This window comes from Pteropus medius, unplaced genomic scaffold (assembly GCF_902729225.1).
Source record: "Pteropus medius unplaced genomic scaffold, Ma_sr-lr_union100, whole genome shotgun sequence".
NCBI classification, from domain to species: Eukaryota; Metazoa; Chordata; class Mammalia; order Chiroptera; family Pteropodidae; genus Pteropus; species Pteropus medius.
The window spans coordinates 16827489-16849387 of NW_024349519.1; the positions used below are offsets into that span (position 1 = coordinate 16827489).

The 21899-nt window shown below is 34.8% G+C and overlaps 1 protein-coding gene across 9 annotated transcripts in view; it reads left to right on the plus strand.

Moving 5' to 3' along the window:
* The window catches only part of ABCC9 (ATP binding cassette subfamily C member 9), a 113221-nt gene that overhangs the window by 58932 nt on the left and 32390 nt on the right, over positions 1-21899 (plus strand). For 8 of the 9 annotated variants that reach the window (XM_039882521.1, XM_039882526.1, XM_039882525.1 and 5 more), the window contains 10 exons: positions 2674-2712; positions 4107-4208; positions 5904-5988; positions 7432-7512; positions 12234-12371; positions 12507-12632; positions 16590-16686; positions 18938-19167; positions 19849-19997; positions 20212-20281. In XM_039882521.1, the coding sequence (XP_039738455.1) occupies positions 2674-2712; positions 4107-4208; positions 5904-5988; positions 7432-7512; positions 12234-12371; positions 12507-12632; positions 16590-16686; positions 18938-19167; positions 19849-19997; positions 20212-20281 (1117 nt within the window). The remainder of the gene's footprint in view (positions 1-2673; positions 2713-4106; positions 4209-5903; positions 5989-7431; positions 7513-12233; positions 12372-12506; positions 12633-16589; positions 16687-18937; positions 19168-19848; positions 19998-20211; positions 20282-21899) is intronic. The other variant, XM_039882527.1, reaches the window with a different exon arrangement.

The following is a 21899-nucleotide window of genomic DNA, read 5'->3' on the forward strand; positions in this document are numbered from 1 at the left end:
CCTCTTATTCCACTTTTATCTCAGTCAATTGCAGTCAGGTTTCTACCTCTACCACTCCACTGAAACTATTTTTATCAAATCTGGCAGTTGTATCCTAGGTGTTAAGTTTATTGGGAACTTTTTGATCATTATCTTTCTTGACCTCCTGGCCTCTTAACACTGTTGCTCACACTTTTCTTTTTTAAAAGGTCTCCTTGGTTAGTTTTCAGGAAAACTCACAGTTCAGTTTACCTCTTAAAACTTTTTCCCACTCCTCTTGGTCCTTTCTGCAGATTTCTCTTCCTCAGGCATCTGGGCAATAGTGATGTTTTACAGGGTTCTGTCTTTGTCCCCTTCTTTTCTGCCTTTATACTCGGTAGGCAATCATAGCTTCCTATAACTTTAGTTTCCTGTCTGCTCCTATTCCTTTATTTGCTTATGAAACAAACTAGAATTGTTGAAGCCATTTTTTGACCTTACATTAATAAAGAGTGGAATCCAAACTCTTTGGTATCTAAGGCATATATCATGAAGTCAAGTCACCCTCAAAGTCTTCATTCATTTACCAGATCTCTCTTGAGCTTCATATTCTGATTCCTCACCGTAGTCATTTGGGTATTCCTTATGTACCTCAAACTGAACGTGACTGCTACTGAATTCACTATCTTCTCCCACCATGTGTACTTCCTCTTTCTTGTTCCATGTCCTTGACTCCTTCTTCTCTTCCTGTCTCTCATCTTGTCAGTCACGTAATCTTAAGTATCTTCGAATATGTCCACTTCTTTTCATTCATTCACCATTACCCTAATTCAGGGCATCACGTTCTTATCTCTGTGACTCTGACAGACTCCAGTGGTCTCTATATTACCTCCAATCTTGCTCTCTCTGATTCACTAATTGCATTCTGCAATCAGAGTGATATTTCTAAAACAAACCTCTCTTATTTAAACCCCTTCAGTGATTTTCCATTGCTCTGAGGAAAATTTCAAACTCTGTAAAATGGTTTAAGAGCCCTTTTATTATCTGGCCATGCATACTTTTTAAGTTCACCAAGTACTTTTTTTCACTCACTATGTATACTCATTTCATCCATGCTGAATTTTCATATGTTTCGTCTATGACCAGGATATCTCAATGCCGTTCAATATATATTTTATCTAGTCTGGAATACTCTTCACCTTTTCATCTAGCACACTCTTACTTATTACTTTGGCATCAACTTTATTTTTACCCTTGGGGGTCTTTTATGCACTAATATCAGCCTTTACTTCACTTTTTATGATGTTTATTCCCTGTCACACTCCCACAGAACAGAAATCAGCATGAAGAAAAGAATGAGTTTTCCTTGTTTACTGTGTCCCTAGTATTTTGGCACTGAGTAGTGATCAATAAATTTTTTTGAATGAATATTGAATAAGTAGAGTTGGAATTTAATCAATATTAATTGAATAAATTGATGACTTCCAAATTTCTGTTTGCAGTCTGGGCTGACATTTTCAAATGTCTGATGGGCTTTCCACATGTCTAACAGCCATTTACACCTGGATGGCCAGCAGGCAAATTAATCCATTAATTTCTGCCACATATCTGCTTTCCTCCTCTGTGCTTTCTCTTCCTCAGTTTAACAAAATCATTGAGGTCATTTATTGGCTTTTTATCACTAAAAAAAATCCAAATTTCTTGGCATCTAAAGCATATTGTGTGGGAAATATTACTTGGGAAATTGTATATTATTACTTTATTTTTTTATGAGTAATTGAAATCAGGAAATAATCATTATTGAGAGGGAATTTTTAGTCTGAGATCGTTTCTTCCTGCCTCTATTAATCATTCCAAGATGTCATTAGTAATTTGCAGTTGTAAAATCTTACCATTAGTAACTAAGCCAAATATCACCAGGTATAGTGCTTTGGTAAATTTTCTCCACAAAAGTTTATGATGCTTTTCAAATTCAAATAGGATCTATTTTGGAGTGCCTATAGGCTTTAATTCTGTGTGTGGTTTTTGAATTCAGTTCTTTGAGAATGATGAAATTCAACTGAATTATTAAACTTTAGAAAAATAAAATAAATAGGTCTTCAGGTATTTTCCCCATAATATAGATATATCTCAATTTAGTTAGTCAAACACCTCTTTTTACAAAAATTGTATCAATCAGTTTTTATACCTAAATGTTTCAGTTTGACCTATTGTGAATATGTCTTTCTTCCCAGTTCCTTAAGAGTTAGGCTGTGTTTTAAACCTTTCAAGTTTAGAGCTCCAAAAGTATTTCTTCCTCTCATACGTTAGGGTAGCTAAGTAGTTTAAATAGATTAAATTTGAATTTTAAAGGTAAGGAGGACTTGGAGATTCTGAATTCTTTTAAAAACTATGGAAATATTCTAAAGAGATTATCTAAATTTATACAACTAATTGGAGCAGACTTGGAGTTAGAACCCATGTCATTGTATGAACCCAAATTTTGTATGAAAATAAACAGTGCTATCTATCTTTTGAAAGCATACTAATTATTTCTTAGCCAATGAAGACATAAAAAAAGAATGTAATTGACCCTATTTATCTTTGAAATTAATATCAAAAACCATTTGGGAAACATACCTATTTAATGTCCAATGTTTATTTTATCTTTTACCTATGTGAAGATAGTCATATTTACATTTCATAATTAATGAAAATTGTTTGCCATACTTGCAGTGTAAATGAATCTGAACCTTCTTTTGAAGCAACCAGAAGGTATTATTTCTATTTTAATCTGCATTTAATAAGAATAACTTCCTTCCTCAGACTTTACTTGATACTCAATCTCTTACTCCTAGTCATTTTGTTCATTCTGATGATGTATAAAGTTATTTATTAAAATGTGCCAGTATATTTCCAGTAGCAGTGGTTCTCTACATTTGCAGGCTGCTAAAAGAATTAATCTGCCAAACAAAATGGCCCACTGTGTTAGTCGTTTTTCTCTCACTTATGTCTCAACTTTGGCTGAAACTCAGTTCTGTTCTTAATGTATTGGGTTTGGGATTTCATAAAATAAAAGTACAAAAATTAATATGTATATTGTTTATGAGTTAAACAGTGATGGAACCTGTGATTAAGGTAGAGATGGAGAGCCAAGTGTGTCATGTATTTAAAAAAGAAAAAAATCGTAAAAGACTTGGGAGAAGGGAAAGCAGACATGTCAGAAGTTGGGAACCACTGTTTTATTGGACATATGGTTATCTAAGAGATCACTAGATCATGATAATACTATATATTATCATGTCTTCTAAACTCCTAGATATAATGTTTCAGGATGATCACTACGCATTTCTAACTACTCTTTTTCTTAACCTTACTCTCTTTTAACCTTAATTCCTTAATTAGTACTTACAGATGATGAACTAACTATGGAAGTATGATTTTTAAGCTGACCCCTTCCCTGCTCCAGTCTCATCATCTTCTTTATCTTCAGCTCACACGCATTTTACCTATTACTGCAAGTTAAGTCTCACATATAGGCATCTGGTAGAATTTGTAAACCAAAAATATGGGGGTAGGAGGTTATCATTTTAGTGAAAACTATTTCAATATGTATTGAACTATGTAGTTTTAGTTGTGTAATTTCAGTATTAAAATGGATTCCTCAAGACATTATTCTTTGTTTTGAAATATTTACATATTATCTTAAAATCTGTAGATGTTATTAAGCCACAAATATACACTATAATTATAGTATCAATTCACATCTTTTTTAAGGTCTGCATACTAAATTCATAGTTATATAAAGTAAAATATCTGTGGCTATGAGTGAATTTTATCACTCCTCAAATTATTTAAAAAATTATACTCATTTTAAAAAATAAAATTTCAATTAATAGTTTCTACCTTAAAACATTACGTTAGCACAGTAAAATCAAATTTTACACATCGTGTGACATTTTGATTAAATTCTAATCCTTCTAATTTAGGTGGAATATTTAACAGTTAATCAGGTTGGCGGTTGTTAAAATGTTCTCTTTTAGAAGTTTTCTATTTCTGTATATGAGACATTTTATCAACTTTTGTTTTATTTAATTATGCTAAAATACACGTGCAGCATAGTACCCTTGCATAATTTTGGTGTTTTGTTTTTCTTGTTCATTTTACAGTAGGAGCAGGTATTCCGTGGCTTATGCAGCTCAAAAGCCTTGGCTACTAAATGCTACAGTAGAAGAAAATATTACTTTTGGAAGTCCTTTCAACAAGCAGAGGTAACTTTGAATGTATAAAATTTAGAACTAAAACGAGCAACTATTCCTTATCCTGTGTTTGGTCCATGGTGTCTGGAATCTTTACATCAGGACTTCATTTCCTCTCTTGCTTGCCCTACTTCCATTCTCATCAGCAGGTCTTTTGATTCAACTCTTTTAAGAGATGCCTCATTGGAAGTTTAAGTCCATTCTGTACACTTGCTGAGGACAATTTGTACACTAAAACTAAACAACCTAAAATGAAGTGTGTATGTATGTGTGTGTGAGGTGAGGAAGGGTGGTGGTGGTAGTAGTAGTGTTGAGATTCTTGATAAGCAGAAGGAAAAACCCAAGTAAGGAGCAGAAGGAGGGTTTACTGTGGAAAGAAGAGGAAAACTGTGGGATCTGAGAGATCTAGTGACTGGAAGCAGCCAGAATATGCTACCTTTCATCCATCTTTTAAGTATCAGTGGAATGTACAAAGATATGACTCTTTCTTTAAACAACTCTCAGAAAGGTGGGTCTTACAACTCTAAGCTGGGTTAAAAGTTAAAAAGAATTAGGTCAAAGGAGGGGCATGAAGAAGGGGACAGGAACAGGAAACAGTGTGGGAGGAAGAACCTAAATGACAGGGTGTCGTTCGGGCTTGGAAAGAAACCAGACGGAGAGATATTTGGGGATATTGACAGTGGGAAACTGGATTGTAAAGGAAGGCTGAGACAAGGTAGTGAAGGGCCTTAAAAGCCAACTGGTTGTAATTGTGTACATTCTGGGGAGGCATAGCATGTTTTAGTAAGGTAAATAATAAGGTAGATGTGATGTTTAATCTGGCAGTATAATGACGGATATATATGAGATGAATCTGAATTAGGAGCAGGGAGATATTTAGAAGTTTGTTGGAACAATTATCCAGGCATGGAATGCTATAGAAATGGAAAGAGGCGGTAGACAGAAAATTGTTCTAGAACAAGGATGGACAAATAAAAGCAGGGAGAAAAGGGAGAAGAATCAAGAATGACTTGAAAATTTTAAGACTAGGTGATTGAGAAAATTAAAGCATTGATATTTTTCCCAGCACTTTCAATCTCTATGCTTCCCTAAACTATCAGTCCATCCGATTTACAGTCCCAGCCTTAGAGCAAGTCGAGTACTGTCAGTCCTCATCCTCTTCCATTTCTCCCTGCTTCAGCACGCATGACAGTACACACAGACACCCACCCATGACCTGTGCCTTCGTCCTGGTGAACTTCCTGTTGTCCCTCGTAGGCACCGTGAACTCTTTCACTTTTGTGCAATTTTTAAAGCTTCCTTTCCCTCATTTTCTTCCTGGCTAATTATGACTCATCTTTCTGGATACGATTTATACATTGCTTCCTCTACAAAGACGTTACCATCTTCTCAGAGTGGTCAGTCATTTCTTCCTATGTATTCTAGGAGCACTTTTTACCTCCCTCTGCTAGAGCACCTAACAAGGTACATTTTTATTATATGTTTCTATATCAGTCTTGTGTTCCAATCACTAGTTTTGTAATCATGGGAACTAATACCTATTTATCTTTTTCTACAAACCTAGTGTAGAGGCTAATATATAAAATTGTTCAATAAATATTGTTCAATAGATGTTGTATTTCAGCTTCCAAGATACTGAATCTGGGACTTAATTTATGGGCAGTATATTAATAGTGTTCTAAAAATTCAAAATAATTTCTCCTAAAGGTACAAAGCTGTCACAGATGCCTGTTCTCTTCAGCCAGATATTGACTTACTGCCATTTGGAGACCAAACCGAAATTGGAGAGCGGGTGAGCTATGTATAGTTTAACTAAATGACGAACAAAAACCTAGAAAAACCTTCTGGTTGTCTTTAATCTTTCTTGGAACATAATCAAATCTGAGTGTTTAGGATTTGACCTAATGACGAGTTCTAGCAGTGAGAACACAGGAGCTCTTTGATGGCCCTCTCCCTTAAGTGTTTGTTGAGTAGCCACCATATATTTAATGTTGTGTTACCCACTCGAGAGTTCTCAAGGAAAATAAAGCAGTTCCTGCCTTTGATCAGAAGTATTTTTACTTACTTAGAGTTTACTTTGAATTAATTTGGAAACTGAGATTGCTTCCGACATCTTCTTCCACTCTTGTCAACATCGATTTATTCTTGTTAAATTGTTCTTTATTTTTCTTTGTATAAACATGTTTTTCATTGAGGTTATACTATTCTGACCAGCTGAAAAATATTTATACCTGTATGTAATCTTTATAACAGTGATGGCTAAAATATGTATCTCTTATAGGTGTCAAGCGTTGGGCAGAAGGTTCTATATGTATTATCTACATTTCACAACAAATCTGTTACCTGGGTGTTATTGTTAACTGTGTATTGAATCTGAGAAAATGAAGGCTGAGAGAGGTTAAGGAATTTGCCCTATCACAGAGTTTCTGGTGCAAATGGAATTAGTTTGACTCTGTAGTCTGTATTCTTAATGACTATTCTTTATTGCTGCTTAGTATTTATAGTGTTTAAGAGCATCAATTTAATTTCTCAGGGTCTTAGTTTCTACATGTATAAAATGAGGATAATAGTACCTACATATTGGAATTGCTATAGGATTTTTAAAAAATGAAGAATGTACAAACATTTACACAAGTTCGACATGTGCTAAGTTCTCAATACAGCAGGTCCTGGAATAACATTTCACTGTCATTTCGTTATGACATTGAGATGCCATAGGAACTTAACTTTTGTTTATAGCAATTATCCTAAGGTAGAATTCATTTTGTTATATGCTGTTTCACTGCAGTCCTAAGAATGATGGTCCTATGTACTAACTTAAAAAAAAATTCTAATTAGCACTTAATTATAAAAGCATATTGCTACATAGTTCTGTTGAACAAAACTTGTCATGTCAAAGAGGTATATGTTAAATACACTACAGAAAGACATCATAAAATTAGAAAAAATTTTGAAATTTTGCTTGAAGTCTTCAGCACTCCTCAGGTGTTTTGGTTATTAATGCTTTTGTACAGCAGAGCTCTCTGTTAGAGTAAAAGGAGGATTAATGTTTCAGCCCCAAATTACCTTAATATAAGTCAAGTATTGACCCCTAGACAGTTTTTATTTTACCTTATCAATGTTTTCACAACTTAATTAGTAAATTACTATTATTTTAAGATTTTTTAGAAAAGTTTGTACCAACAGACCATTTACTAATGGAAAAAGTGGATATTTATGGATATTTCGTTTCTAGGGCATTAACCTGAGTGGGGGTCAAAGGCAAAGAATCTGTGTGGCACGAGCTCTCTATCAAAATACCAACATTGTCTTCTTGGTAAGAATAAGGCCTTACTTTTATTTCTACTTCATTTTTTTCCTCTGAACAAGAGGAAAGACAAGTCAAGCAACTCAAGGAAAAGAAAGCTGGTTTAGCTTTCATAGAGAATATAGAGGAAATAAAGCCTCACAGTATAAATCAGATCAACATGTAAGGTTGAGAGCTGGGGGATCCAGATTGATACCCAAGAGACGGAGGTGCCCAGATGGTTTCCTATATGAGATTTTTAACCTTGAGGATCATTAATGGGGAGTGCAGATAGTGCTGGACAAGAGTGTAGGTCTTCTCATTTATATTTGCTGGCAAAGAAAGAAGTTCTGGAAAATACACTCTTGACGGACATGAGGTAAGTAAACACACTACTTCATTCCAGTGGTGTGCAACTCAGGCTGTGGATAAAATTTGTTTGTGAAGCTTCCTAAAACCATAGAAATCTTGGGACCATAATCGAATCATAATCTGTAAGGTGAGAGTCTAGAATCCGTTGTTTTTTGTTTTTTTTTTTTAAACTCTATGGCTGATTCTTATGTATATCCTGGGTTATTAACTTGGTTCTGTCTGTGGATCCATGAATAAAATTAGATGATTATGCTGATTATGAATTTGCTCTAGTTTGATTCGTCTAGCAGAGGAAGACAAAATAGCCTCCAAATAGACAATGCATATTAGAGACCAGAAGACTATGTAAATGAATCCTTCCTTATCTTTTTCTTCTGTGCAGTTATTAACCATTTATAAATCTAGTTTCCAGACCTCCTTTAGAGTTTTCACTTCATCCGATCTCAAGAACTTCTTCAAAAAGTAGGTTAGTTTTGGAGTTTCCCACTAAATTTGGATCCATTATTTGGGATAGGAATAGAATTTGGACATACTAGAAATCACTCACTCAGGTTAATCTTCCTAATTAATATTTATCCTCAAAGGTTTCCAGAAAAAAAAATACCCTAAAAGCCAAAGTCCTCTGGGTACGGTATTCTACCCGAGTTTATTCTACTGCCTTCAGTTTAGTGATCCTTACCTGCTTCAACTATGGAATCATGGAATTCAAAAAAGTTATAAGGTTAACTTATTGTGGATTCCTAGCCATTTATTGTTGGATTGTTTTTTGCATCATCACTAACAGCTTCTTGATAACTCTGTGAAGACAGATTACTTATCTTTAAGGCAACATTTCCTTGTAGGTCATTGTATAAATTTCCTTTCACTGGTATAACAAATTGCCATAATTAGTGGCTTAAACAGTACAAATTTATTGTCTTACAGTTCTGTAGGTTAGAATTCTAACATAAATCTCACTGGGATAAAATCGAAGGGTCAGCAGGGCTGTGTTCCTTTTTAGTGGCTCTAAGGGAGAATCCATTTCCTGCCTTTTCTAACTTTTAGAGGCTGCCCACATTCCTTGGCTCATGACTGCCTGTCTTCCTCTTCAAAAAAAATTATCACTGTCTATTACTACCTGTGCTGTCCTTTTCTTTCCATTCCTTTGGGCTTTCTCCCTCCTTCCGTTTCTCCCTCTTCTCCTCTCTCCTCTCTCCTTTCCTTTATTCCTTCCTTCTTTCCATCTATCAATATTTAGTGAACATCCTCAGTGCCATTTTCTATGCTGGTAGAGGAAACAAAAGAGAAAAAGGAACTTACTTGTATAAAGAATTACTAAAATGGTTTTACATTTTGCTCTGATTAAACTTTATCCCATTAGCCTTTACACAATTCCAAGCCAAAAGAGAACATTGTAATGAGGTATTAAGTATGTTATAAAATCTAAAAATATGCCGTGTATCATTGAATATATTTTTAAGAAGTTATTTCTAAAAATATATCCATACAAAGAGTATACTGCTTAAACATATTAATTGAAAATAAGAAAGAATGTATTAGTGAGTGCTATATATATATGTACGTAAAAATAAATAATATATTCTTGATAATGAAGAATTGGCCATTCATTGAACTGGACATTTGGTAAATTGTCTTGCTTTCTTTAAAAAAAGTATCTCCCCCAAATCTTAATATACAAACTGAATATTGAGGAAGGATTCCCAATTCATCAAACTTAGATTTTTATTAAGTTGCACGGAGGGTTACATTTGACTATAACACCAAGATGCCCCATAATGAAGCCATGGAATATAAATGAAAGCAACCATTATTAAGGGCCTTCTATGACCTAGGCATGATTCTAAATACTTTGTACACATTAGTTCACTTAATTCTCACAATAAAGCTGTTAGGTTTGGCATTGTTGCTGCTGCTGCTGCTGCTGCTGCTGCTGCTGCTGCTGCTGCTTCTTCTTCTTCTTCTTCTTCTTCTTCTTCTTCTTCTTCTTCTTCTTCTTCTTCTTATTATTATTATTATTATTATTATTATTGCTATTTACAGATGAGGATACTGAGGATTTGGGAGATAATTTATCCAAGGTCACTATAGTAAAAATAAAGCAAGAATGCAAACCCAAATGGCCTGATTCCATAGCCTGTGTTCTTAACCACCACATTCTCCCTTATTAAGAGATTGCTGGAAGTCACTAAACTCTCCATCTGATGCCTTGAAGGGATTAGCAAAGTATTAATCCACCACAGCTTTATTTACAAGAAAATATTTATAAAATAACACTTTTAAAATCCTTTACAGACACTTTTACAGTATTTTATTTGATCTTTGCAATAATCCTATGTGCTCTCTGACAGGTCTCTTGATTATCCAAATTTTACAAATTAAGTGACTGAGTTAGAAAATTTGCCCAGTGTCAGAGAGTGGCAGAGTTATGGCTAAAATTTGGGTCTCTTAATTTAGAAATAATGGACTTTTCATTATGGACTATCTTATAACATGTAAAGTCAGAATTTTATAGAAATCCTTTTTTCTTGATTTTGTCTGCTACTGAGGTCCTCTATTAAAATTTTCAATTTAGTTATTATATTATTTAGCTCTATGATTTCTGTTTCATACTTCTTTTATTTTTTGTTTCTTTATTGAAATTCTCACTTTGTTCATGCCCTTCTGACTTCAGTGAGCTTCTTTATGACTGTTATTTTGAAATCTACATCAGATAAATCACTTATCTCTATTTCATCAAAATTGGTTTATGGAGATTTATCTTGTTCTTTTATTTGGAACATATTTCCTTGGTACTTCATTCCCCTTCACTGTCTGTATTGGTTTCTGCACGTTGTGTAAAATAACCACCTCATCCCAATCTTGACAGACTGGTCACCTGTAGGAGAAGAACCTCTTCAGTCAGCCCACCCCACGCTCCTGGTTGCCTCTTAAACCTTTGTGATTGTCCGAGGTATCATTTTTGTTCTCAGTGGTGCTAAGTCATTGATGGTGCTAAGACCCATCAGTATCCTAAAGGAGAGGATCATACTCAGCACCTAGATGTAGGATAATTGAAAGATGGACCCTCATGTAGCAGCTGGAAAAGTAATCAGTCAAACCCCCTCCAGGAAGAAACTGGGAGATGGACATTTTTGCCTGCTCTCTTTGAGCTGAGCCCGAGTATATAGCCATGGGAGAAAGGATGTGCTCCTGTGCCTATTTAAAAATTGCTTATTTGTTTGCTATAGTCCCATTGGATTATTGTATGCAAGGCCTACTGGCTTATCAGAGCTAGGTGATTTGGGGCCCCGTTCCCTGGGTGGCAGCCATAAAAGTCGGGGCACCAGATGGGTGAAGAAACTCTTTCTAAGGAGATATTGGTGGCTGTTTTCTTGTTGGCGTGAGCTGGAGAGAGAAGGCAAGGGTAATGCCCAATAGCTCTTTCAGACTCTGAGAAGGGTCTATGTTAGCACCTGCATTCATGTTAATTAAAAGCTGGATCTTCAGGTAAGCTTGTAAAGTATGCAGTCAAAACTCTTTTTAGGGAAAGACTGGGAGATATATGCTTTTGCATGCTCCTTCTGTGCTGAGCCTTGTAGGAATACCCACAGTAGATTCTCATGTCGCTGTTAACAACTGCTTCTTTGTTTGCTATAGTCCTACTTGAGTTATAGGTGCAAGCCCTGTTGGCTTTCAGAGCTAGGTGATTTGGGGGCCTGTCCCTCGGGTAGCAGCCATAATAATCAAGGTACTAGACATGTGGTCCCAATCCTTCACTCCTTAGGGAGAAGAAGCTGGAAGTTGAGGGTTCCTCCCAATTGTATGGTGCTGTGCCCATGTGGGGTTTATCTCAGCCTTTCCTACCCATTTAGATATGTATATTTTCTCATTTGCCTAATATATAGCAGTCACTTAACTAGCTTCTGGATTTTTCTCAGAGGGAATTTTGCTATGTGTAACTATATATTTGGTGCATAAGTGGGAGGAGGGAAATTTGGGAGCCTCTTATGTTGCCATCTTGGTCTAGAGTCTATTTTATTCTAAAATTCAACTACTCCAATTATCGTTTAGTTCTTTGTTTTAGTCTGTTGTTAAAGGTTATCAAGAAATGTTAGATTTTGAACTCAAAGATCTTATACATAAGAATTCAAACTGCTTTGAATGTTGTTATTGTTATATACTTTTTTAAAAAAAAAATTAAGGTGAAAGAAAATAAAAGCTTGATTTTTAATTTAATTTTTTCTGACAATGTAAAGTTATATGTAGTCTGTTTTTATAAATTGGATTTGAAGGATAATTTTTCCTTTGTTATTTGTATTTGTGTTTCTACTCTTTAAAGGAATTAAATTACATGGAGTGTATAGAAAATTTTTAACTTCTCTCCATTTTACTGGTTGTAGGATGATCCATTCTCTGCCCTGGACATTCACTTGAGTGATCACTTAATGCAGGAAGGCATTTTGAAATTTCTCCAAGATGACAAAAGGACACTGGTTCTTGTAACTCACAAATTACAGTATCTAACACATGCTGACTGGGTGAGAGTTTAGATGTTTTATTAATTTTTATATTATAGTCATAAGGGTAAATAAGGACCCTTTATGAGATAAAGGTAATTGATTTGACCAGATAAGCATGTTTGCCACCATTCTGCTAATATGTGCTTTCCTTAGATCATAGCCATGAAAGATGGAAGTGTACTAAGAGAGGGGACTTTGAAGGACATTCAAACAAAAGATGTTGAGCTCTATGAACATTGGAAAACACTTATGAATCGGCAAGATCAAGAATTAGAAAAGGTAACTGCTCATTGTTTAGAAGAGTTCAGAGTCCAGTTCGCAAGAGTCAGAAATATACTATATAATTACTAAAAACATTGGGAAGAAATACATTTAATATTTAATATTAAATAATGATCCTCCTTTGAAATCCAAAGTAAGTGTATGTTTATATATCATTAACATATAGTAAATATCATTACTGTGAAACTATAAAATTCTAATGGTATCTTTTGGATGAAGTTAGGTTTTTAGAGGCTTTTATTTGAATTTGAACCATACTGTAATTATTTGTGTGTTTAAAAATTAAACAAACTACTTATAGATACATAGCATATCCTTATTTTATCTTATTTTGCCTTATGTAGATCTTATGTTTCTTATCTGTAATGTGAGAATATTTTCATTTGCCAACTACAAATGGAAGGTCATGAACAAAACAAAATCCAAGATAATTTTGAAAAAAGGAACAGCTGTGAGCTGTGAGTGAAGTTGTAGAGCATGTAAGGGATAGGATTAGGAGTAAAGAAAGATGATCAGAAAGAAATAACAATAAAATTTTACAACTCTACAGCTTTTAAGTTCCACAAAGTATCTTTTACATGGTCTCATTTAATTCCCCCCAAATTAGCGAGCGAGTGAGCGAGAGAGAGAAATAAGTGAAGAAAGTATTATTTCACTTCTATAGATGAAAAATTAAAGCTCAGAGAGGCAAAGTTACAGTACATATAATAAGTGGTCCTGGTTGGACTTAAACCCAGGTCCGTATCCAGTGTAATTACAGTATAATGTTATGTATGATATAAATATAACATTGAGATAATAACAGAATCGAAAACTAGGTTGAGTACAATGAAAGAAGAACAACTTGTGGTTGAGAAGTAAAATTGTAAATTGAATTAGTGAATTTTTGAATTATTTTCTTTTGAGTTGGGACTAGGAAGTGTCCAGAATTCGGTTTTCCGGCCCAGGAATGAGCATTATAAAATAAAATCTTTATATCAGCAAATTTCTGATAATATCAATAAATTAAAATGTATTATTGTGTAAAAGAACAAAAGTATGTTTTAATAGAGAGAGGAAGACAAAACAATTAGACAAACATGGGATTTCTCTGTCTTCTGTAGATTTGCCAAAAATATCAAAAGCAAACTACCTAAGAAAGAAAAATCCTTTGTGGAATAGGACAAATCATAGAACCATTGAAAAGAGGACATTAGTAAAAAAATATATATATATATATATATATACAAGGTACAATCAGCAAGTGCCCACTTAGGAATTATACTGTGAGAAGCTCAATTTTAAACTTACTGGGGACAGCTCCAAATGACATTTCTATCAGTGATCTAGATGCCAGGAAGAAAAGAATATGATGTAAGCTTAAGGAGTAGGTTTACTTTGGAAAGAAAATATGGAAAGAGAGAGAGAGACAGAGAGACAGACAGAGAGACAGAGACAGAGACAGAAACAGAGAAAGAGAGAGAGAAGGAGGGAGAGAGAGAGAGAGACAGAGAGAGTGCGAGAGCACTGTTGGCTTGATTTTATAGTAATAATGTTAAGCAAGCCAGAAAGAAAGTTCATTAAGTTGTATTTAGAAATGAAAGGATCATTTGAGGTAGCATAGCTCTATAATTAAAGCCACATTACAGGGTTCTAAATCAGCTGGAGCTATGAGGGAGATGTGGAGCAATTAGGGCGTGGACAGGGTGAATCTAGTTCTGAGGTGGAACAGTGTCCAGTAGAGGCTAGAATGAACCATACACCTGCCTAGATTCCTTGCCTGGGGATGGAGGGCGGGTACTGCCATGTAGGGAAGGGCAGGCACCGGAAGCCAGGGAGAATATAACTGTGTGGGGGACAAGACCACTAGAACACCTTGGGGAAGTGTTTATGGAAATAGCTTTGTGTTTAATTTGTTATAGGACAGGATTGGATGTTTGCCTAAAGCACTGGTTCTTAACCAGGGTCAATTTGACCTTTTAGGAGACATTTAGCAATATCTAGAGACATTTTTAGTTGCCATGACAGTGTGGGTGGGGCAGGTGGTACTCACATCCAGTGACTAGAAGACAGGGATGCTGCTAAACACCCTACAAAGCACAGGTCAGCCCCTACAACAAAGACTTATCTGGCCCAAAATGGCAATAGTGCTAAGGCTGCGAAAGGCTTGCTTAGAACCGGAACAGATCAACAAAGCGGAGAAGGGAGGTGAAACTGAAGGACCCGTAAAACATTTAGTCGCAAGGCTTTTAGACAGAACTGTCAGTTTAAGGTTTAAGAGGTAAACAGAAAGGAATATGTTAAAAGGATAGCAATGAAAACTATAAGAGGGAGGAGATAACCTTTAGCTTATTTAAATATTATTAAAAATTCTAGCTTGAATGGCATCAACCATTATCTTCATAATGTTATTAAGCAAGATAAACTGGCATCATTTGATGTTTCTTCCCCCAGCCCCCAGACCTCAACTTGACCTGACCCATAACAAGCATTCAATAAATATTTATTGGATAAATGAAACTAAATTCATATTTACTTAATTCAAATATAAACACAATTTAAAATATTTAACCTGTAGTGAGCCTAATATAAGAAAAATGATTTTAAAGATTTTTTAAAAATGCCTTTGAGATGTTTTATCTTTTGTTCACATGGAATGGAGGTTGAATAGGACCCAAATCTTCTATTTTAAAATGTGCAGGTTCATTTTATTTCATTATACTATTCCCAAAAGATCAGGTCCTCTTTAATTTTGTGTTTTACCTAATCTCATGTACAAGTGTTGGTTTTCATATCATTAGTCAAAATTAAAACCTGATGTGAAATTGTCTCAGAAAAAATTCTACTCAGGAGACACTTTCACTTTTGCTCTTTTTAAACCAAGAATCTGGAAGCAATAGAGCCTTCTAGAATAGCAAGTCTCCTAAATTACTCATGTTGTAGGAGGCTAAATAAATAAATAAACCCCAAACCAAAATCACTACCTAGAGACTGATCACTTCAAAAGCCTATTGGTTTATCGATGTAACAAACTGAGATTTTTTTTTTTTGTACTAGCGTATATAAGAAACCCACTAATTATCATAGATTCCAAAAGCTTGTGGGTCAGTTGTTTGGAACTCAGAATGCATTTCCCCACAGAAACAGGGATATGGTTAGTTTCCCAGAATGTCCTGCAGAAGCTGATTTAACTCACAATGTAACGCAATGCTACTCCAGTTCTGAAGCCAGCAGGGTAGGGGTGCTGGAAGCAGAGTCATGGAGAAAACAAATGCTCTCCCTTTCTTGAGCACAGAACAAGTTTACAGCAATGCTTCAAAATCTGCAGTTTGTTTTTGGTGCCTTTCCCTTCTCTTTCTGCATATTTCCTTCTCCTTGGTCTTTTTCCTAAACTACTAGGCACCTAAGTACCTTCATTTCCCATTTGCTCCCAAATTACTTACGTTCTTTTAATTCCTATTGAAATACCTTTCTTTTGTGCAGCTACCTTGGTAAGATGCCAGAGAAACTCATTCTGATTTATTAATTCATAGTAACAGTGGATTACTGATAGTGCTTTAACCAGTCTAGAACTACATGTGTTTTAAAGGAAGATATTTATTACCATAAATAAATCTTTAGAGAAGTTACAGAGACTATCTGAAAGTGATATAGAAATAAAACAAGTGTCAGTGGTGGAAATGCTTTCAGGCTAGGAGAGGTGTCTGCCCAACCCTGGGGTCAGCTCCATCATGTTGTTACTACTTTTCAGGGCTCCTTCCTTCTCTGCACCTCTTAGTTCTCAGGCACTTCCTACAGATCTCAGGCATTGCCCCACAACTTCGATTAGGACAGGAGTTATGGATCTCTGGAGAGAGCAGAGAGCCCAGATTGGTCAAGGTAACTAATGGTTGGTATGTGTAGGTCACTGAGTGGTAAGTCAAAACCTTCCTGTGGCTGTGAGCTCCTTGAATGATAGCACAATGTTTGCCATAGGATATGGAAGCCGACCAAACAACTTTAGAGAGGAAAACTCTCCGAAGAGCCATGTATTCGAGAGAGGCCAAAGCCCAGATGGAGGATGAAGATGAAGGTAGATCTTTTTCTTACATCTGAAACATTCAAATGGGTAGTAGGACATGAGGGTTTTACCTTTGCAATTGATGCGTAAGTGTGTCACTGAGGAATAACAAGTCACTTTGCAAGGGAAAAGGGACTAAGTCACATAACTAAGGCTGAAATGAAAAGAATAGGAGTGAAAGAAAGGGCTATGAAATCAATCAACAGTCATCTCGAGGGGTTTCCCATAGTGTGTCTTAGTATATCAGTGCTGTGTGTGAGAGAGAGCTGACAGGAAAAGGCAGTAGTTTGTAAAAAGATCTAGAACCTTGATAAGATAAACTGGAAAGGTCTAGTATAATGACCAAATCAATTTATTGATAAATGTCAGTCCTTCAGAAATGAACAGTAGATGGGAAATATGGAGATAATAGTGTTTTGAAATATACTTGAATCATTCAATAAAGTCCTCATGGGGTTTTCATGGCAATATAGTAATGAAGAATAAGATAATTAGAAAGCTATTTGTTATGTTTCAATTTTCTGTATCCAATAAACTATACAGGGGAAAAAAGATTTACTGGATGTTTGAGGAATGAGATGAAATAATTACATTAATTTATGAGAAATTTGTAAGATAAATCACATTTAAGTCCATAGAATAAATGGACTACACTTCATTTTTCCTACACAGTTTTTGGTTAAGACTGCATTTCTGTAAGCCAGTTAAGAAACAGAAAGTTATTGCAAGCCAAAGAACACCAAAATGTACCGACTTTATTTTTTAGATAACTATTCAGTGTTTCAACAAATACTTATTGAGTGAATGAATGAATGGATAGATTTTGCACTTTAATTTGTTAGATTTAAAAATGCTTTCAAAGTGATGACATCGGCTTCTAGAATTCTAAACCAGTTATTTGTAATGACACTGAAAGTGGAGTCATGACCATCTACTTTCCAGTGTTCCTGTGGTGAGTATACCATTGAGATGTTGACTCTGCCCTAGGCTTTCTGTGTTTATTCATTTTCTCAGGTATGAAATAAGATAAAAGTACTTTCCTTACAGAGTAAATTGAGGTAATGTATATGAAATTGCCCAGTACAGTACATATTATCTACTAGGTTGCTGCTTCCGGTCCTATCAGTATGTCAGTTCAAGCCACCAGGAAGAGAAGAATGAAAGTAGCTGCATATATCGTTTCTATTACATACCATTGACAACTTCATCATGTGGACAGATTAGGTACTAAGCAAGTAAAGGAATGTTGTCTTTAGCTGGGCAGTCATAAGCAAGTTGAAATTTCAATTAATATGGAAACAGAAAATGGATACTGGGGAGACAGCTATCGGTCTACCTCTTTGATTATGCAAATTTCAGGTCTTTTCTTTCTCACACATTGAACCCACCCTTACTGAAAGAGAGCTTCTATGAGACCTGTTCATTTATTGCATCCAACCCAAATAGTAGAATCCTTGGTGATGCTCATTCTTTCCATTGTATCCATATTTAGATTTCTGTGATCTGATAACCTATAAACTAAAGACAAGTTGTCTGTCATTTCTACCCACAATCTTCTCAATATACATACAGTGGAGCACATACAGGAGAACTGCAGTGAAAATGCCTTTGGAAAAGGAAAGGATGGGAAATGCGCAATAGTCACTGGGCCATAGAAATGATCAAATTTTGCTGGTCAGATGCCAAATGGAGTATGTTCTTAAGATAGCTATATTGCCAGCTTGGAGTTTCCAGGTGGTTTAAGCATCTTAGAGGAACTGTCTGCCAACCGTCCTCTGTGGCTCCTGGCTTTACCCACTGGAAGGTGTCTACTTGACCATGCTCTGCCATGATCACATCTAAAATGGGCCATACATAGCATGGATTTTGCCCTCTTGGGCTATGGACAAACAATTTAGAGATTTACATGTAAATATTTTCAGGCCAGCTTATGTGGTTTTATTGGCAACATCATTCTTTCAGTAACTTAGTAAACTTCTAGTCTATACTTGTAGTCAATTTAGTGTATAATAAATCAGCAAATTATGTCATCCAGACATGGATTTTATGATTATTTTTTTCACTCATTCATTCATTCATTCATTTATTCATTTTTGCCTATTTTTTAATGAGGTTTTCCCTGATAAAAACATTTAAATTTCATAAGACTAATACTTGTATTTTCATAAATTTGAGAGAAATTATTATATGCTTTTTTGTGGGATAATACAAATTCTATCTACCTATTGCCCATCTGAAGCCTAAATAAGTGTTTCGAATGCAGAGGAAGAAGAGGAGGAAGATGAAGATGACAACATGTCCACTGTAATGAGGCTCAGGACTAAAATGCCATGGAAGACCTGTTGGCGGTACCTCACTTCTGGAGGATTCTTTTTGCTCTTCCTGATGATTTTCTCTAAACTTTTGAAGCATTCAGTCATCGTAGCTATAGACTATTGGCTAGCCACATGGACATCGGAGTACAGTATAAACAATACTGGAAAAGCTGATCAGGTGCAGTGGGTTCTGTTTTTAAATCATCCAGGAAATGTTGAGATTAACAGAGATACCTACCCTTTTATCTAGTGAGATACTAATAACCCAAATGTCAGGACTTTTGTAGTGACTCAGTAAGCTACTTAGAACAGAACCTAAAATAGAATAAACTGTCCAAATGGAATCTGTTTTCACCTTTATTTTTTAAAGTTTGTTATAAGAAACATCTAAAAATAATATTTGAATTTGGATTCAAGGGACTCATATACACATGACATATATGTGTGCATGTGTGTGTATGTGTGTATAATATACACATGGAAACTTTTGTTGTTCTGCGGTATTTGATTTTAACTACCTATACCATGAATTAACTATTCATCCTGAGATTATATATAGAAAGAATGAACTCTACAATATAGAGAGCCAAGAATATTTCAAACCTGAAAACAGACTCTAAGCTTTATCTGTCCTTATACAAACCTTGAAAGGGAGTGAAGATAGCAAATGGGGACTTAGCCTTAGCATTATGGTAGGGTTACTGCCCCCAAGTCTCCAAAATCTGCCTTCCTTCAACTATTTAAATTGATGCAGGGTAATGAAGCTGACAATATTGCCTGACTTTGATATTTAGTGTTCTAGTGAGAAAAAACTCAAATGATAATTCCAAATGTGCTTTTTGTGTTGGTTATTTCTTAGACCTACTATGTGGCTGGATTTAGCATACTTTGTGGAGCAGGTATTTTCCTCTGCCTCGTTACATCTCTCACTGTAGAATGGATGGGTCTTACAGCTGCCAAAAATCTTCACCACAATCTCCTCAATAAGATAATTCTTGGACCAATAAGGTAAAAAAGTAGTTATTTCTTACTCTCACACACAAAATCATGAAAATATGTATTTTTAAATTTAAGCGAAATATGACATTTTAAAGAACTTGTTCAGTCCTTGAGCAAATGAATAAGGACCTTCTCATTTTCATGACTCCAAATTGTCCGTTCATAGTGATCAGGTTCCACATAGTTTAGTATTATCATACATTCCAATCTGTTTATTGCCTAGATTCTTTGATACCACACCCCTGGGACTGATTCTCAATCGCTTTTCAGCTGATACAAATATCATTGATCAAGTAAGTGCCGACTAACTTCTAAGTTTAAAAATAAATTTCTCAGTGTAAGCTAAATAACATTTTGAGATAAACCATGATTCCTGTTAACAATAATGGATTTCTAAAATGAAAGCTTGTTTGCATTTATATCAATATTATGTGCGTAAATTATTTCTAGAAAAAATTCTTTAAGAAAAAACTTAATTCGAAATAATTTATCCATGTACAAGAGAATGCTTAGAGAATCAGCATGTATCAAAAGAAATAGCAAAGAATAAGCTAACTTTTAATTTTTTTAATAAAAAAGAATGATTTTGTTTAATGTTGTATCTCCATTCAAGTAAAGTTCTTAAAAGTTTAATATTGATGCAGAGTGTCTCCCGGAAGTAAAGGATAGAATGCTAGACTTAGATGTCCTTCACTTTTATTAGATTGGCTCTGGAATGAGAGAAGTTTTAGGTGGGATGATGTTTTAGAAATATTATAATGATGCCCAGTTTAATCTTAGATCCTTAGGCCTCTAGAAGTTTGTCCTGAAATTAAAGACCTCAGCCTCTGAAATTGAATCACTCCTAGAACAGATTCTTTAGGATAATTGAGAAAAGAATCCATCAAATGCAGCCCTTGCCTTTTCTAATTTTTCAGAGTGGCCTTAGGAACACCTACATCATCCTCAGTTTAGAAAAAGAATGCTTGATGCACTCTGCTGACTAAAAAGTATGCTGAAAAATTTTGATGTCAGTTCACTCTGTACCTAAAACTCCTCATAAAGAATACATATGGGAAAAGAGGAGACAGTCATTATTTGGAAGATGATATGATTGCCACCTAGAGGGTTCAAAAAAATTAATATAATAAAGAACCAATTAGAAATTTCTGCAGAGTATCTACATAAGACATATGATATAAAAGTAATAATAACTTTACAACAATTAAAAAGCTAAAAAATAAATTTCATCTGTAACAAAACTGTAAAAATAGAAATGAACCTAACATGAACAGATCCAATAATCCTGGAAATCATAAAAATCCTGTATATAGAGAGAAAATTCTCCTACCAAATACCTAAAAAATACTATAAAATTCAAACACCTGGTGATCACAGAAAACAAGTAGATCAAAAGAACAAAATGGAAAATTCAAAAATACCAGCATTATAGAGATTTGACATAAGATAAATGTGGTACTACTAATTCAGTAAGAAAAGGATTGTTTTTTCAATAAAGGATGTTGGGATAATTAGCTATCTTTATGATACAAAGCAAAGACATATGGAAATAAGACGGCCATACAAAAATATAAAACTACAAAATATATCGTAGGAGAGTAGTTCTAGAATTTGGGGGGTACAAAAGGTTTTTTTTAAGTAAGGCACAAAACTCAGAAACAATAATGGAAAAGGCCGACAGGAATGACCGTATAAAAATCTAAACTTCTGTCGAGCTAAAAGCATCAAAGACAAATTTAAAATATAATAGATTAACTGAGAGAAAAACTGACAACATATATAAAGAAGATAAACATCCATAATATATAAAGAGTATCTAAAAATTAATAAAGAAGATAATCCAATTAAAAATGTGCAAAGGATATGAGCAAGCAATTACAGAAAATTACTTTATCTTACAGTAGAATAACT